Here is a 17,819-nt window from a genome sequence, read left to right on the forward strand (position 1 = left end):
CACCTGACCAGTATAAATGAGCACCGGCCCTTTTTTACAGGTATTAAAAAGAACAATTGGCTGAGTGTGATGCCACACGGTCAAGTGACACAAATACCTTAGTTTGACATGTTTTAACAATTTAATAAAAAAGGTTTGCTTTCAGTCCCTGACAGTCATTTCACATTCAGCACACGTGGATGATATATCTTTCCTATAAGAATATATCCTATATTCTTTCTGTAACCCCTGTGGATGTGACAGGGAATGACTTTGCCCCCTCTGGTGAGTTTGTGGCAGGTGGCGTGTCACATAACATGGCCGCCCTGTCCCGCCATGCCCCTGCAGATAAGAGCTCAGCGTGGAGAATCAGACAACGGCGAGCAGGAGGGAATGAGCCATGAAGGAAATGGGAGGTGATTATCTTTTATTGTCAGACGGGGGACTAAGTGTGCAAATGACGACTTGTGAGGGTGGGCATCTGGGGTGCTTAGAAGAGCAGCGTGTGATGCTCAAGCTGTCACGGCATCCTGCTGATTGGCCTGCCGGTAATTAACATCTGCATATGCAAATGAGGGATTCATCTTGGGAAATTTGCCAGGAGGATTGCTCACCTGCGCTCTGAAAGCAGAAGGTCGTGGGTTTTGGTGTGCACACACACAAGATTTGTGTTTCCCAACCTTTATTGAGCTCAGGCATTTGTTTAACATTTGAATAATCTCCTAACACGCCACTAAACAAAAATGTTGCAAAAAGTGTTACTCTTGATATCAACATTATTCATGCTCAACAAATAACGTGTTCAGGAGTAATTAAGCAAAAATGGATACATTTTGTAGGTGGCACGGTGGTCACTGGTTAGCACATCAGACTCACAGGTCAGAGGGTGTGTGTTCAATACCACATCTGGCTCTCCCCATGTGGAGTTTGCATGTTCTCCCTATGCACTCAGGTTTCCTCCCACATTCCCAGAACAGGCTGATTGAGCACTCCTAAGTGCGAGTGCGGAGTTTTGTCTCTGTGTGCTCTGTGATTGGCTGGCAACCGATTCAGGATGATCCCCGCCTACTGCCCGATGACTGCTGGGATAGGCTCCAGCATGCCCGCGACCCCCGTGAGAACAAGCGGTACAGATAATGGATGGATGGATAACTTTTGTCAATGTAAACATCTATCAGTTTCAGTATCAAAAGTGACGTTAAAATATCAAATGTACTTAAGTTTTGGAAGTGAAAGTATCTTTAAAAAGTGAGTGTTTAGAAATGATTTTTTTTTGGGGGAGACTTTTTCTTAGATTTATTTCATTTCAGTGGTGTTCAGTAGGTGTTTGCTAATGACCAAAGTTACCTAGCACACGTTCACCCGGCCATCTTGCTGGCCATATGCCGAAACCAACCCATCATAATCAAAAAACGTTAACATTTTGACTAGGATTAATGAAAACTAATTTAACATATGCTTTTTCAGAAAACATGGGGAATTTTTGAGAGGTGGCCATGAGAGAAACTTCATTCAGTATTTCTGTGAACACCCGTGGTTGTGTCACGTGATTCTCATTACCACGACAACAAAGTTCTCCATTGTAGTTGTTTTGGTCGTTTTCTGCTTCTGGCAGGCGGTGTTGTGTGAGCAGCAGAGTCAGCGGCAGGTACTTTCATCTTGTCAGCGCTCTGCATGGGTAATTTGCATGCCTCGCTCTGGACGGACAGGGCCTCTCTTGCTCTTTGTGTTTTGTGGTTCAAACGTTCAAACGGCAAAGACTGATTCATAACAAGTAACTAAGATGATTAAGGGAAGTGTGATGGAGTAAAATTGGCCTCCACAATGTATTGTAGCAGAAATACAAATTCACAAAAAAGCACAGATAAGTATTTGACTTTGTTACAAGACTAAATAGAACTGTACTTCTCCAACCACCCGACTCTCTGTCTTAAGTTAGGTGACAGGAACACTAGGAGGCCATCAGTCAATCTGACTCATTTGCATAACAGGTCGTCGGAACGAGTCCGAGCGAGCAAGCGAGACGGCGATTGTCACGCTTGCCCGCTGAAAGGTCAGTGGAGCTCAGCAGAGCACAAATCGCTGTCAGCAAATGTCAGAGGAAAAGTTTCTGTCCGCTTGTATGCATTATGGAAACATTTAATGAATGCCGCCAGCACCGCTTACTGTCACAGGATTTTGTGATGTTGCTGCTGACGTCAGCGGCTCCAAGTTGTTACCAAGGAGAGAAAGCAGACTTCCATTCAAAGCAGAGAGACTCCAACTTCACCACTTGTAGGAATTAAGGAAGTTTATTGATTTTAGTTTGGTTTACTTCTTTTTTCACTTGCAAAACAAATCACTATAGCATATATGTAAATATAAATATTTGTCTTTATGGAGCATGCAATTGATTGAGAACCAGTCCTGGGTGTTCCGTACTTCTCACTCACAGTGAACTGGGATAGGCTCCAACTCACCCGTGACCGTAATGAGGATAAGCACTGTAGAAATTGGATAGATGGAAATCAAACTTGGTGTTCCCACCAAGCCAACATAATTAATTTGAAATTTGCTCCGTAATCCAGCCTGAGTATCCAACCAAGAATAAATGGGAACAGGAATGTCATCCTTATGCAAGTGACTGCTTGTAAAGGCATTACAGGGTGTTAAATCCCCCATGGATTTCAAATGGTCTCAGTGGTACAGGATTAGAAGCAAAAGGGGATTAGACCCCCCACCTCCCCTTGTGGAAATATAAGAGAAGCGGGAGAAAAGAAATCAAGATATACTAGAATACATAGGGTTGACAAGCTACATGTCTGGTATTTTATTAGGTAGATTCCCATCTATGTCTGTCTATACATATGTACGTATGTCTATACATATGTATGTATGTATGTATGTATGTATGTATGTATGTATGTATGTATGTATGTATGTATGTCTGTCTGTCTGTCTGTCTGTCTGTCTGTCTGTCTGTCTGTATGTATGTATGTATGTATCAGTGACGCGCGGTGAGGTTCATGACTGAGGAAGCTTGTGATGTGCATTCCAGTTCCTTTAAGTGAACGGAACCTTTAGAACTAGTTCACTCAAAGGATTCGTTCAAACGAATCGTTCAAGGAATCGTCCCCCCCCACACACACTGATCTGTTTTTTTTAACTTCAATAACACACAACTATTATTATAGTGTTGGCTCGTGAGTGAACGATTCGTTTAAAAGAACGAATTTCTTTCAGTGAACGAGAGTGAACGAATCACTTCCTAAAGTGATTCGTTCTTTTTTCAGTTCATATGACTTCAACCAGTAGGTGATGCGCATTGAAGCTGGTGCCACCTCGCCGTAAAACAAAACGAAGAAGAAAATGACGTAACTTCCCGTTCACGAATCTGTGAGTAAACGAGTCAGTGAGTGAGTGATTTGCATTTACAGTTCATCGCGAGAACGGATCAGTGAGGGAACCAATCCTGACGTTCGCGAACGAGTCAATGGGTCAACTGCCTTCCTTCCCGTGCGTCAACGGATCAGTCAGTGAACGTGTTGCGTCTCCCTCCTGGCGTGAACTATGTAAACCAGAATGTAGATTTACGATTTGCCAAGAAAAGAAAGAACCACTCACTGAAACACCACTTCTTTTATGCGCGTTTTCTCCAAGCTAACGGCTAACTTTAGTGCATGAAGGGATGCGCCGTTATGCAACAACGGGGAGATTATGCTTCTCTTTGGGTAATCTTGATTTTGTAACACTTATAGTAGTTTTTAAATTACGTGTATGCATATATACGCCTAAATATTGTTATCCAATATATCTACTGCAATTTCACATTGGATTGCTGGTTTGAAATTTACTTTTAATATTATATTTTTTTAATAAACATTTATGTTAAAACTTGTCTGGTGTTTTATTCCTTGTTTTATATTCGCCAATTAAAATATAAAAATCAGCCATTTGGTTAACTGCTTTATATGACAATATGTGTAGGTACACCTCATGGACACTTCAATAGGTACACTACACGAGGTAAAAAAAAAAAGAATAAATAAATAAAAGGTTAATTGCACAATAAAAGCACATATTGGTATATCTCACACCTGGGTTCGAACCAAGTTCTTTCCGAGCAAGAGCCCGTGTCATTAACCAATGGGCTATTTCGACCTAGTAGCCCCTGGTCGCCTGCACTGTTTTGTACTAGTGATGTGCATTCCAGTTATTTTAAATGAACTGAATCTCTAGAATCGATTCACTCAAAATATTTGTTCAAAAGAATCGTTCACCGAATCGTTCACTACACTTTCTTATTTATTCTTTTTTTTTTTACCTCGTGTAGTGTACCTATTGTAGTGTCCATGAGGTCAAAGGTCACGGGTGTCAAGCTCTAGTCCTTCCAATATGTTTTTCAAGTTACCCTCGTTAAGCGCACCTGCGTGAAAAGTTTTTGGTCACTTTCACGTTCTGCAGGAGCTAAAACTTTTCACGCAGGTGCGCTTAACGAGGGAATCACACGGACACTCCATTAGGTACACCGCCATTTTCAAGTGTACCTAATAACAGGCCACTTTATTAGGGAAATATCATGGTCAAAGGTCACAGGTGTCAAGCTCTAGTCCTCGGGGCCGCGTTCCAACATGTTTTCCAAGTGACCCTCGTTAAGCGCACCTGCGTGAAAAGTTTTTGGTCACTTTCACGTTCTGCAGGAGCTAAAACTTTTCACGCAGGTGCGCTTAACGAGGGAATCACACGGACACTCCATTAGGTACACCGCCATTTTCAAGTGTACCTAATAACAGGCCACTTTATTAGGGAAATATCATGGTCAAAGGTCACAGGTGTCAAGCTCTAGTCCTCTGGGCCGCATTCCAACATGTTTTCCAAGATTCCCTCGTTAAGTGCACCTGCGTGAAAAGTTTTAGCCCCTTTCACGTTCCGCAGGAGCTAAAACTTTTCACGCAGGTGCGTTTAACGAGGGTAACTTGGAAAACATATTGGAACGCGGCCCCTCGAGGACTGGAGGTCGACACCCCTGGTTTAAGTGAAAAGTGCCACACCCGCCCTCACCCCCACTTTCTGATTGGCTGTTTGATCTGTGATGTCACACGGACACTCCATTAGGTACGCCGCCATTTTTAGGTGTACCTAATAACAGGCCACTTTATTAGGGAAATATCATGGTCAAAGGTCACAGGTGTCAAGCTCTAGTCCTCTGGGCCGCATTCCAACATGTTTTCCAAGATTCCCTCGTTAAGTGCACCTGCGTGAAAAGTTTTAGCCCCTTTCACGTTCCGCAGGAGCTAAAACTTTTCACGCAGGTGCGTTTAACGAGGGTAACTTGGAAAACATATTGGAACGCGGCCCCTCGAGGACTGGAGGTCGACACCCCTGGTTTAAGTGAAAAGTGCCACACCCGCCCTCACCCCCACTTTCTGATTGGCTGTTTGATCTGTGATGTCACACGGACACTCCATTAGGTACGCCGCCATTTTTAGGTGTACCTAATAACAGGCCACTTTATTAGGGAAATATCATGGTCAAAGGTCACAGGTGTCAAGCTCTACTCCTCTGGGCCGCATTCCAACATGTTTTCCAAGATTCCCTCGTTAAGTGCACCTGCGTGAAAAGTTTTAGCCCCTTTCACGTTCCGCAGGAGCTAAAACTTTTCACGCAGGTGCGTTTAACGAGGGTAACTTGGAAAACATATTGGAACGCGGCCCCTCGAGGACTGGAGGTCGACACCCCTGGTTTAAGTGAAAAGTGCCACACCCGCCCTCACCCCCACTTTCTGATTGGCTGTTTGATCTGTGATGTCACACGGACACTCCATTAGGTACGCCGCCATTTTTAGGTGTACCTAATAACAGGCCACTTTATTAGGGAAAAATCATGGCCAAAGCTGAACTGAAAGTGAAAAGTGCCACACCCGCCCTCACCCCCACCTCCTGATTGGCTGGTTGATCTGTGACGTCACACGGACACTCCATTAGGTACACCACCATTTTCAGGTGTACTTTATGCATTTTTTGTATGTGTCAAGAATGTGTATTTGACTACATGCTCTTTATTTTGGGGGACACCAACACATATTACACAACGTAAAACACATACATATTGTCATGTAAAGCAGTTAACCAAATGTCAGATTTTTGTTTTCATGCCCAAAAAAATAAAAACAAGGAATAAAACACCAGACAAGTTTTAACAGGTTTTAATGTTTATTAAAAATAATAATAATAATAATAATACAAATAAATTTCAAACCAGCAATCTAATGTGAAATTGCAGTCGATATATTGGATAACAATATTTCGGCGTATACATGCATACACATTATTTTAAGTGTTATGAAATAAAGATTACCCAAAGAGAAGCATAATCTCCCCGTTTTTGCATAACGGGGCATCCCTTCATGCAATAACTTGGAGAAAACGCGCATAAAAGAAGTGGTGTTTCAGTGAGTGGTCAGGTCAAGCCAAGTTTATTTGTATAGCCCTAAATCACAAGCAGTCTCAAAGGGCTTCACATAGACAAAAATTGACAATTATTCTCAAAGCATCCCCTGATCTTAAACTCCCAAGTGGTTCTTTCTTTCCTTGGCAAATCGTAAATCTACATTCTGGCTTACATAGTTCACGCCAGGGGGGAGACGCAACACGTTCACTGACTGATCCGTTGATGCACGGGAAGCCAGTTCACCCATTAACTCGTTCGTTCGCGAACGGGAAAGTCAGGATTCCGTTCCCTCACTGATCCGTTCTCGCGATGAACTGGAAATGCGAATCACTCACTGATTCGTTCGTTGGTGAACGGGAAATGCAATTCACGACTCGTTCGTATACGGGAAGTTACGTCATTTTCTTCTTCGTTTTGTTTTACGGCGAGTTGGCACTAGCTTCAATGCGCATTACCGACACCTACTGGTTGAAGTCATGAACTGAAAAAGGAACGAATCACTTCCTAAAGTGATTCGTTCACTGAAAAAAACATGTATGTATGTATGTATGTATGTATGTATGTATGTATGTATGTATGTATGTATGTATGTATGTATGTATGTATGTATTTTTATAGTTGTATTTTCAATTATTGCATTTTAAATATTAAGGATGGCATTCAAATATCATTCAAATTTCACTTGGGGGGCAAAGTACAAACTACATTCTGGTGCCTTTTCAGGAACAACAACCAAATAATGAACTTGGTCATTACCAGTGCTGTTTCCTGTCTTAGACTGAATGGTGTCCAAGCGTTGCATGTAAGCCAATTAGTTTAATAAATAAATAAATAAATAAATAAATAAATAAATAAATAAATAAATCGACAGCTGTGAGATAAATAAACAAATAAAACAAAAGATGCACTTTTTAACCAGCAAAGTTTATTCATATATAACAATGGTATAAAGTGAATCCTTGGCTTGCAAAATAGGTGTGCTTCATATTTACAATAGGTACACAATAATATATTAGAATAAAACCAAACAAAGCAAGTTAAACAAAACAAGAGAACAACTGTTTTTAAATACCTTAATTTTCTTACAATTTTCACAAGAACTTTATAAAATAACAAGGACAGACAGCCATTATTATCATTGCCAGTAATTAGTTTTGTACAGAACTCCAGTGTCTACAAAGATGTTTTTTTTCTTTACAAGGTGTGTCAAATGAAAGGGTAATTGTTCTTTACTTGGGAGTACTACTAGTTCTATCCAAAAACTGCGGAGGAAATGTGTTTTTAGGTGGACGGAATGACAGGGGCTAGCCAAAAGCATAACATCAGCCCTTCTACAAATCCAGAAAAGAACAAAAAAAGTGCAAAGCATTTATTTTTCTCTTAGCAAACAGCTCCAGGTGGAGTTGTGAAGCGACAATCCAGATCTCACGTGAGCACCCAAAAGGGAAGAATAAAACAAACAAGCAAAAAAAAAACATTCTCAGCTTTTCAGTGTAGCATGGATCGAATTTGAGCGAGGAAACAAGCTATCATTGATTAATTACAAAAAAGAAATCTCTGAGCGAAGAAGTGCATTTAACTGGATTTTTTTATTTTTATTTTGTGGGTTTTCAGGAGGCGCAGATGGGGCAGCGATCCAAACTAAAAGTATAATTAAAACACTTGCAGCCTACAATCTCAGGAGGATGAGGCCTCGCAATGCATTCAGACCAACATTTCATCCCTTGGAACATGAGAAGGCAATTAGGTCCTGTTTCAAATGATAAAAAGCATTACTCCGTACAAGCAATGTGAGGTATGAGGAGGATATGAATCATCTATGCTGAGTTTGGGAAGACTTTGATCAAAGAAACGTATTGTGGGTACGTGCTATGAATGGGCACATTTCTGCACGTAGAAGCCAATTTCAAAGGTCATGCAATTAGCAGTATGAAAGTGGTGCATTTAAAAACAAAATAGAAAAACCTTTGGAAATGGATAACTTTACTGAGCGATACTGTTTTTCTTATGGATAAATGATATTTTTACTGCTCCTATATACAGTTTGGTCTGTGTAGGTCCTGCCCACCATTCAACCAACCAAGTAAATTTCCGATTTTTGAAACTGTTTCAGGCAGGCTGGGTAACCTGTGGATAATTTAAATGGAATAAAACTGCCTTTTGACCAGTGATAAAAGTTCAATAGATGTTAGGAGTGCTCCAAGCTTTTCTGTATTTTGACCCCAAAAAATGTGAGTGGCCATTTTGCCTTGGACTGCAAGTTGCTGTCGCCTGAAAAAGGCATCACAGTGCCTAAGGGCTCAGTTTGCGGACATCACATGACCAAACCCAGAAACCCAGGTGAGCTGTTACGGTTGCTACCTGAGCACTAGGGCCCTGTGATATTGTAGGGATAGTGGAGAACTTTTTTTTTTTTGAGGGGGGGGGGGCTTGGCTTCCCTTTTAAGACACCCATTTATACAAATATATGCAGTATTGTTGATAGGTTAAGCGCATTTGATCCGGTACACTTTTTGCAATATTAGTAATGGTAGTGCTACAGTTTTACTGCAATATAAGAGTTAGCGTAGGCTTTTCTTCATAGTACAGCAGAGAATGTAGCGAAAAGACATTAAAAAGACTTGCAAGAAAAAGTGTGACGAAAAAACAAAACAAAAATGTTAGCATGCAGGTTTTTGACATTTTGTCAGAAATTGACATCTAATAATTGGGAACATTTAATACCATCAAGCCAAGAGGATAGAGTATTTACATTAGGGTGACTATTTATTAATGTACAAGGTTCCTTTTATTTTTACAAATAAATACATCCAAATAAATACAAAAATATATATGAAACCTAATCAGCTATGATGGATAGCTGGTAGTATGCCGGCAACATTATTCTCACGTCACCGTTTGTAATTATTTTGTGAACCTCAGTTTGCTGAATATATTTGCAATGGAAGTAAAGATAGGAGTATTTGAACTGACGCAGCAGAGAAGCAATCTTGCCACGTTCCCTTGTGCGCCCCGAGTGGCGGGACAAGGCCACAGCGCCATAGTCATCACCTCGCCCAGAATTCCTTTCACCTCTTGGCTCTCCATTTCCGGCACAGCACCAGCAAGTCGGATCAAAGAACGGCTTCAAAGCAGGAGCGAGAATTTGAAGAGGGTGGGGGGGGTCTCCCGCCCATCCATCCCCTCCTTCCCCATCATCATTCCCTGATGCCTCCCTTCAAACAACGAGCTGGGCAACGTCTGCCAGAGCTGGCCCATACACTTCTTCACCTTTGCTTTGTAGAGGATTTATGATATCGAAAAAAAATGGAGCGGGAGGATATCTAAGGCCACCTTTCACCCGCAATGTCATGACGTGTCATGAGGAAACGCATGCCGCCATAACACCAGACTACTGTTGTCAAGCTTTAAATGTATTTTTTCTCCTTGAATCTAAAATTAAATGCTTTAAATCAGTGATTGCAAACAACTGTGGAACATAAGGCTGCCGTGAGAGATGATCAGATGCGCCATGGGAAATTATCTAATTAATTGGTCACATAATTATTCTTTAATTATTATAAATAATGTGAACTTCTATTAATTGTATCCATGTTCATCTATATCTATGCAAGCAATGAACAGTGACAGGCAGAACAATTAAGTGCGCTTTCATGAGATAGTAGGAGTAGCCATTCATAAAATAGAATAATAGATTTGTGATTAACTAGACATGCCCAGATTTCACACTAAGGAACTAAATCTGTGAGTAAATTGAGACGAGATCATCGTTATTTCAGTGTGGGACGTGTGCCATAAATGTTCATTTTACTTTTGTAAAATATGTGCCTTGGCTCAATAAAGGTTGGCAAATTAATTTAGCCATTTAATTTGCAAGGTGGAACTTTTATGGATTGAACTTTTTCCAGGAAATTTTTTTTCCAATGTTCTTTTTCCTATTTAAATATTGGCCATGATTGGATGGATTCCCACTGAATTAACTGTCAATTAAGTTTAGATAGAGCAGTTCGTGTGTTGCACGTGACAGCTTCATAAATATCTGGCCTATGTCCGGTTCCTATAGAATGCCTTGATGCCAAGGAAATGAACATTAGTTGACTTAGATGTACCAAGCCTGTTAAGCTATGAGCCAATCCTATTCAGTGGAGTCCAGAACATCAAATTGTCAGTACAAGGCACGAATTGCCAGTCAAATGCAGTCAAGATCCAACTGAAGATCTGTTCTTCCGACACTCCAACATAACGGGCAGTTCATGTAACCAGTTGCACAGACGGGTCATCTTTGTCAAAGTGACTCGGATAAAGGTCTGTGCACAAATTGGTGGTGACTCGAATAAAGAAGCCAATTTTCCATTTAAAACTGACACCGAACCAGAATAGCCCTCCGCCTTCCAACCCTCTCGTTACCTTCATGCCCCCACTCCAGACCATAGGAAATGGTGGAACTTGTGAAGGTTACTAACAGTGGGCAGTGCACTTGGTGTGTGAAAGCCTGCTGCGTTCAAACGAGCACTAAATTCAGCTGCTAAGAAGTAAGTCAATAAAGCCCAGCTAGGCAGTGTATCACTGTTTACTCGCTGTTGACCTCTCCTGCTGACCTAGCAGGGGAGATGAAATTAAAAAAATACCTAGGTTATCTTAGCACTAGCTAGCAGCTGGTACGACATTGGTGGATAGACTCAGAATTGGGCCAAAGGAAGACCCGGGATTCTGCTGTTGGCCATGCAGTGTAAGGCGAGTGATCTTGAGGTCATCAGAGATGTTTTAAAATAATTAATATGAGGCTTTGGAAAGAATTTTGGACAATATATGGTGTAAATATGGCAGAATCGTTTTAGCAGAATGGAAACTCACTGTTGTCATGTGACTATCCGGAATAATTCAACAGAATGAGTCTGATGCTCCGATTTCATGATGATCTACTTTGTTTGATGTCTTGTTTCGTACCTTTAGCATGCCACATTTCTCCTCTATCAAACCTCATCGGGCTTGAAGTTCCACTTGTAAAGCATTAACCGATTTTTGAGCAAGTCATTTGGCACTTGGTCAAACAAGACCCACACATCTTGGCTTCTTGCTGCCAGTGCAAAGATGGCGGCGGCCAGGTCAATGTGTTGGCACTTGGATCGATTGCTTGAGCAGCTGACATATGTGATGTGGGACTGCATGCAAACAGAGCACGATATGAAAATAGGATGCAAAATGGAGGATTTTGGCTCGGTATGAGCAGTGATGCTTAAGGAACAACTGAAGGTTTGGGAAGCTGTTGGATGGAAACATTAAGAGCTCCAAAAATAAAACATCCATCAACCTCCAGAAAAAAAAACAAATCTCTACATTCATTCACATTGGCCCTATCACACTGCTACATTTACAGATGCATGCCGCCTGTACCCTTCCTCCCTTTGCTCTTGGTGTCCTGTACACCTTCTTAGTCACGTGACTCTTGCATCCGGAGAAGAGTGTGAGACCAACTCTGAAATTTAGGGGAGCCTAGGTGGTGATTCGAATGGTAACTGATCATATTTAAAAGTCAGAGTATAAAAATAAAATCTGAATGCAGCAGTCCAGCATGAGCTCTCGACCACTTTTCTCCTGCACACTCAACCGCACACATAAACAAACAAACACACACACGCACACAAGTTCCATTGGGACAATGTCCCAGGAGACGACACCAATAAATAAATAAGTCCTGTTGTGGCCTTCTTTGCTGACATCCCTTTCCAGGCTAGATCCTCAGAGTTCAAGGGCCATGTGCCATGAAGGACGGAGTCCGGGACACAAACTAAAGCAAGCGTACGTCCGTATTGCACGAGTGGTCGAGACGACATCGGTCCTCAGTCTACCCTCAGCTCTCGAGGGACATGGCGGCGATGAGCTGCTCTACCTTGTAGGCCAACCTCTGCTTCCTGGCGTGGTCGTCCTGTTCCAATGCTGCGGTGATCTGTCCAGAAACGAAAAGGAAACATACCCAGGTCAGAAGAATTGTCACAAAATAAAAACACAGTTTTCTGCTATTCAGAAATGTAAGAAAAGAACCAATCAGGGTGATGGCAACATTCAGGGGAAAGGGTGGAAGAACAAAGCAGGGAGGAGTGAGTAGTGATCATTTTATTCATACATAGATACAGTATGGTAAATACTCAAAAGCTGAGGACTCATATTGGTATATTGTTCTGGAAAAAAGTAGCATTGGCCATGCCCAATATTGTCTCAATCTTGCAGTGAACTAACTAGTATGTTTGAACGTGTTGCTCAGAAGCTGCAAAAGGTGCAATTAAGCGATTCATTGGGAGCAAAGGGGCAAGCCGACTAGATAATGGACGCAAAGAGAGGCGGCATATGAGAAAGGAGAGCGAGATAGAGCAGTGCGGAGTTCCAACGTAAAGGTCAGACTCCCAAAGGAGGGGTTGACATTAGAAGCAGAGAACGTCCCCATAAATGCCCCTTTTCTCTTTCCTTCCTTTTATGCTGCCTGTCATCTCATGTACGTGTGTGTCTGTGTGTGTGTGTGCATCCTGCTTTGTATCCACATTATGTTGTGTAGTTGTTAATCCGCAAAGGCACATTGAGTCACAGAGACACAGATAATTCATCTCCAAACTGTGATGTTTCTTCCTTGAGTTTTTTGAAAAATGTTGTAAACGTAATCTCCATTTAGCACGGACCAATGAAAAGAATTGAAAATGTTGTAATAAGCATGCTAAGTCGGGTAGTTAAAAATATCTTCATAAGGAAACTTTAACCCATTAACACCACCTTTTGAATATTGTTTTGATAACTTTGATGGAGAACTGTTATCAAACCTATGTGTACTGTACGTACGTGTTAGAGGCGAGCACTTACCTCTTCGCTGTACTTGCTGATATAAGAGTAGATCTCATTCAAGGCGCTCAGCATGTTGAACTCGCTGGAGTGCAACCTGGCCTGTTCCGCCAAGTAGGCGTTCATGTCTTGGTCGCTGATGGCTGGCAGCCGGTTGATGTCGGCGTAGTACCTGCGGGACGCCATTTATCATCACTCGCGACCAACGATGTGAACTGTAAATGATCTTTTAAGGTGACACTTTCAGAGGCGTTAACATGAAAGAGTGCATTTCATGTGTCGTCACGCACGATGACAGACTGGGCGACGTACAGGCCAACAAAGACAAGCAAGGTTTGATGTAACCAAGAAGCCTTTAACTAGCTTACCTCTCTACCCAGCACTTGTAATTGGGGATATCTTTTGCGTAGAGCAGCTTATTGGAAGGGGAGTCTTTGCCCAGGCGGTGCTCAGAAGTGGAGCAAGAATCCATAAATGTCTGAGCGACCACGGACAGGCAGGCGTCCGTGATGCTGCTCTTATGGATGTCAAACACAAACTGCGGGTTCTTGATCACGTTCACCCAGAAACGCAGCGGAAGGCTGCAGGACGGAGACAAAGGGAATGAGTAAGGGCGACGGCTGCTCTTTGCCCGTGATCTCATTTCAGAATACAAAAGATGAGTTTTGCTGTCCGCAATCGGCTCTTACCAGTTGCTCTTCCACGTGTGGCGTACATCCGTGTCATATATGCCGTGCTTGTCAGCCTGTTCGTCCAGGAAGTCGAACATGTACTTGATGGCCAGCGGCAACGTGCTACCTCGGTGAACCGTACTGAACAATGTCTCGAACAGGTCGTCGACAAATTTTTGTAGCGTTCCCTGTGGGGAACATTAGAGCGGAATGATGATTGATTGATTTGTTTCTTTGCATTCATTCAGTCAAAAGCAAAACTTGAGATACATTTCTACCATTTGCCTTTCATTTTAAAATTGTATCATCATCTTATCCTATTTTACTCTCGATGGCACAAACACAAGGTAAAGAAAAGGTTAGAATATTTCCAGTGCCTACTTTGGTGGCGAGTAGCCTGGTCAAGTAGATTTCAGAAACCATCTTGCTCCCTCTGTCTCCTTCCTTTTGGTCTCCATGCTCATGGTTCTTCACCAAGTGCCACACCTTGACGCCGCTTTCTAGATCCGGTGTGATCATGGGAGCACGAGACCGGAGGCTGTCTGGACTGCCAGTGTAACGGAATGAAGAATCTGTTTGAAAGATTGGAACAAAATGGGTTTAACTGATCTCAAAACCAAATTGGTCTTCAAGACAGAGCAAGAGAACTGTGCACTTTTGATCATCTTAGCACGTAGACATCACATCAGTGCTTCGCTGGTCACTAAAAATGCATGATTGCCGATAACGCTAATTCACCCTACGAGACATCTTCTAATATTTTGAGATATTATACATTTGAAGCCTATTCCCCATATGTTAGGGTTTACAGATTATCAGTGAGCACCACCCTAACACCATATAATGTGATGACTTGGCATGGAACTTGATTTCCTGGATGGCAGTATTCCCAACTTCTTTTATGGGTCACTACAGCGAGTTAGGACTCTTTGTATTGCTCATTTTATTTCACTACCTTCATGAGAGGAAACCACTCGAAGCCCTACATCACGTTTGCCCTTAAGGCTATGTTAAAAACTACTGAACAGATTTGCATTGGTGCATGGGCCAAGGAATAAGCCATTGCGTAGAAATTTTCTTTTACTTTGTGCCATTTGAGTCACAATGGCATAAATAACAACCGAATCTGAAGAGCCTGATTGTTCATCCTGTGTTTGGCTCCATTCAACAGGAAGTAGGCTACAAGCTAGCGCTATAACTCACTGACGATTAAATAGTGCCAGATTCAGTAAGTGAACAATGTAGAAATGGGCTCGTCTTAAAAACCCAGCCCATTACTGTACTTCCTTTCTTCCACAGTGGGAGAAGAAAATGATGTCACACTCGTATCATGGCATCGAAAAATGTTGCTAAGCACCCAAAGGCCCCATTGTCCCTCAGCACGTCAACTCGGTTCTCACACTGCTGCCTCCTTGCTCCTTGGCGATAACACATCACTTTCCCAGTCGCTAATTAGCAAGAGTCTCTCGGCACTGGGATCCCCAGAGATTTGGGATCTGAGCATCGCACGCAGCGAGGATCTCAGTGAGGATCTCTTTCACCTAGCTTCAAAGGCCCAGATGAGCTGCAAAGCCCGTTTTCGCGAGCCATACAGCCACACAAAGTGTTTAAATATGACCAGGCAACATCTCGCCCCCAAAGGGACCCAGCCTAGAATGATGCTTGTGGTGGGTTTGAAATCTTAATCCAGCTACACACCACTTCTTTTTTTGTCCTCCATCTTTTCAAGGACATTCAGCCTGCTGAATTGTATTATAGCAGACTCACACCTGGATGGTTTGGAACTAAGTTTTGACAAATGAAAGAGGGCCGTGTTGGTATAAATCAAGTCAAGGCGCTGTGTGTCAAATGTAAATGCGTACAAATCCATCAAGGAGTGACAAGGTGTAGCTTTGTAGGCTGGTGATGGATGCGGGTGCCCGTCCAACAACAACAACAACAGAGGAAATGCAAGCAACTTGAGTGCGTTTGGTTTAATCAGTCCCAATAGCTGATTATGAAACATTTTAAGGGGAGACAATTTAAATTGCACAGAAATGTCACCGTCATACATGATGTCACATGAGACATCAACATTTCTCAAATGATGTAGTGCTGTGTTTTGAATAGGAAAATGTGGGTGCCAAGGGTGACAACAGGTAAGAAGGGCTCATCCGGAACGGATTGCAGCGATATCTAGCGAGACCATCATCTGGTCTGGTGACTCACCGTATCTACTGATGGACGAGCGCGATATGCTGGCTGAGTGCGGGATGTTGTACGACGATGTCTGTTTCGGCACCAAAGCCACCACACAACGGTCCGACACCTGCTTGGGCAAACACAAATATCATCACATGCTCGACCCTTCATGTGGCTCAAAATTGCATAGTTGCATTCACTCGTACAGAAGTCTCCAATTTCAAATTCAATTAACATCTGCAGCTTGCCTTCAGTGTCAAGGATAGCCTGTAAGGAGAGCCCATCATTTAATAATACCCTCAGAGGTTTAATTCTGTAAAACTATACAAGTATAGAAGACATAACATAAGGCTTGCATGAAGAATCCAAACATCATGTCTGTTGGCATTTGACATGACTGCAGCAATAAAGATGTGACGTAAGCTATGGAACTGAGATATTACATCGCTCTGGGAGAAGTAAACTGACAAATAATCTAGTTTTTATTTTTCATCCTGGGAAGACTTAAGATATTTTGGCATCTGTTTCGAGGATTTCTTTGTTCATAGGTCTTAATGCCTTTCATAGGGCCAACAAATTGGCTTTGCATTTAGTTTCAAGGGACCCATATCCAATATTGCCGTGTTTGTTATGACTGAACCTCAGAAACATGCACACCAGCCTAAAACGGGGCAAACAGCTTCACAGTGGCCATTTAAGTGTCGAGAACAGCAAAAGCAAACACTTGATGTATTTTGTAAACGCCTCTAAACTTTAGCTGCACTCATGGTTTTTACAGTGGGGGTGTTGTTGTTTGAGATAGGAAAATAAAATAGCCCACAATGACAGTATAAGCCTGTTTTGTGTCTTCTGCCTGGCTGGCACATATGTTCATATGTGATTTTCAAACGCATGCTCACATATCGATTTGGATCTGTTTCTATGTAATTCCATAGGTTTTTCTTCTCACTTGGCCACAAGAAAGGATATAATTGGATTTGAACAATGTAATGTTACAAAAATACTTATCCAAACCTATCAGCCAGATAGTAGAAATCCACAAACCTGTATCTGTTTCTCAGGAGGAATCCTTAACTTTCTTGAGGGGAAATGAAAACCTGCTCCCTTCACAACATACATGCCTTGACTTTTCAGTCTCTATCATTGCAAGTCCTTCTTATTTGTCTACCAGACCTCTTGCTTTCGCCTCCTTTCGTCCTGCGCTCTAATAAACCGACGGCATGGACCTCCCGTGCTATTATTCTAGTGATGAGTTCCCTGTGAGAGGTGTGAAATAGCTTGTATGTCGCCGTCCGCCGAGAGCGCTTGCTCCATCTCTGCCAATGCTTTCCTGACACAGAGGCAGCGGCAGAGATGGGTCCTTGTGATAGAGGAAATGATTGAAGGCGTGCACATTCGTTCCTTCAGGGGTATAATCCGGCGTGGGTGCGATAGCAGGCAGGTGCGTTAGGAGGCTGTGGGGCCCGTCTGCGATAACACCTTCCATTAGACTGAGTGGCTAGCGCGGAGCTGTTGGTATTTATCTTTCATTCCCTAAGCAGACCCTCAACCCTGGACCAGATCTGTCCCTCATGGACGTGTACTTCTAGAGGTCGGCAGCAACAGTTGGCACCCCCAGCCAATGTTAAGTGTATAACAAAAAAATTGTAGAGTAAATCAGTCCAACGAGTAAGGTTTGGTGCTTTAAAAATTTTAAGGTTTTAACTAAAAAGCAGAGGCTTTGTCATAAAA

General features: G+C 42.3%; 1 protein-coding gene across 1 annotated transcript in view; it reads right to left on the reverse strand.

The window, feature by feature from the left end:
• Nucleotides 1-8,830: 8,830 nt before the first annotated feature.
• Nucleotides 8,831-17,819, reverse strand: part of plxna2 (plexin A2) — a 139,233-nt gene continuing 130,244 nt past the window's right edge. The window contains 6 exon segments of the mRNA XM_037245834.1: nt 8,831-12,355; nt 13,258-13,408; nt 13,605-13,817; nt 13,926-14,095; nt 14,289-14,479; nt 16,116-16,215. Coding sequence (XP_037101729.1) covers nt 12,260-12,355; nt 13,258-13,408; nt 13,605-13,817; nt 13,926-14,095; nt 14,289-14,479; nt 16,116-16,215 — 921 coding nt within the window. The 3' untranslated portion in view covers nt 8,831-12,259.

Source organism: Syngnathus acus, chromosome 2, assembly GCF_901709675.1.
Source record: "Syngnathus acus chromosome 2, fSynAcu1.2, whole genome shotgun sequence".
Classification (NCBI taxonomy): Eukaryota; Metazoa; Chordata; class Actinopteri; order Syngnathiformes; family Syngnathidae; genus Syngnathus; species Syngnathus acus.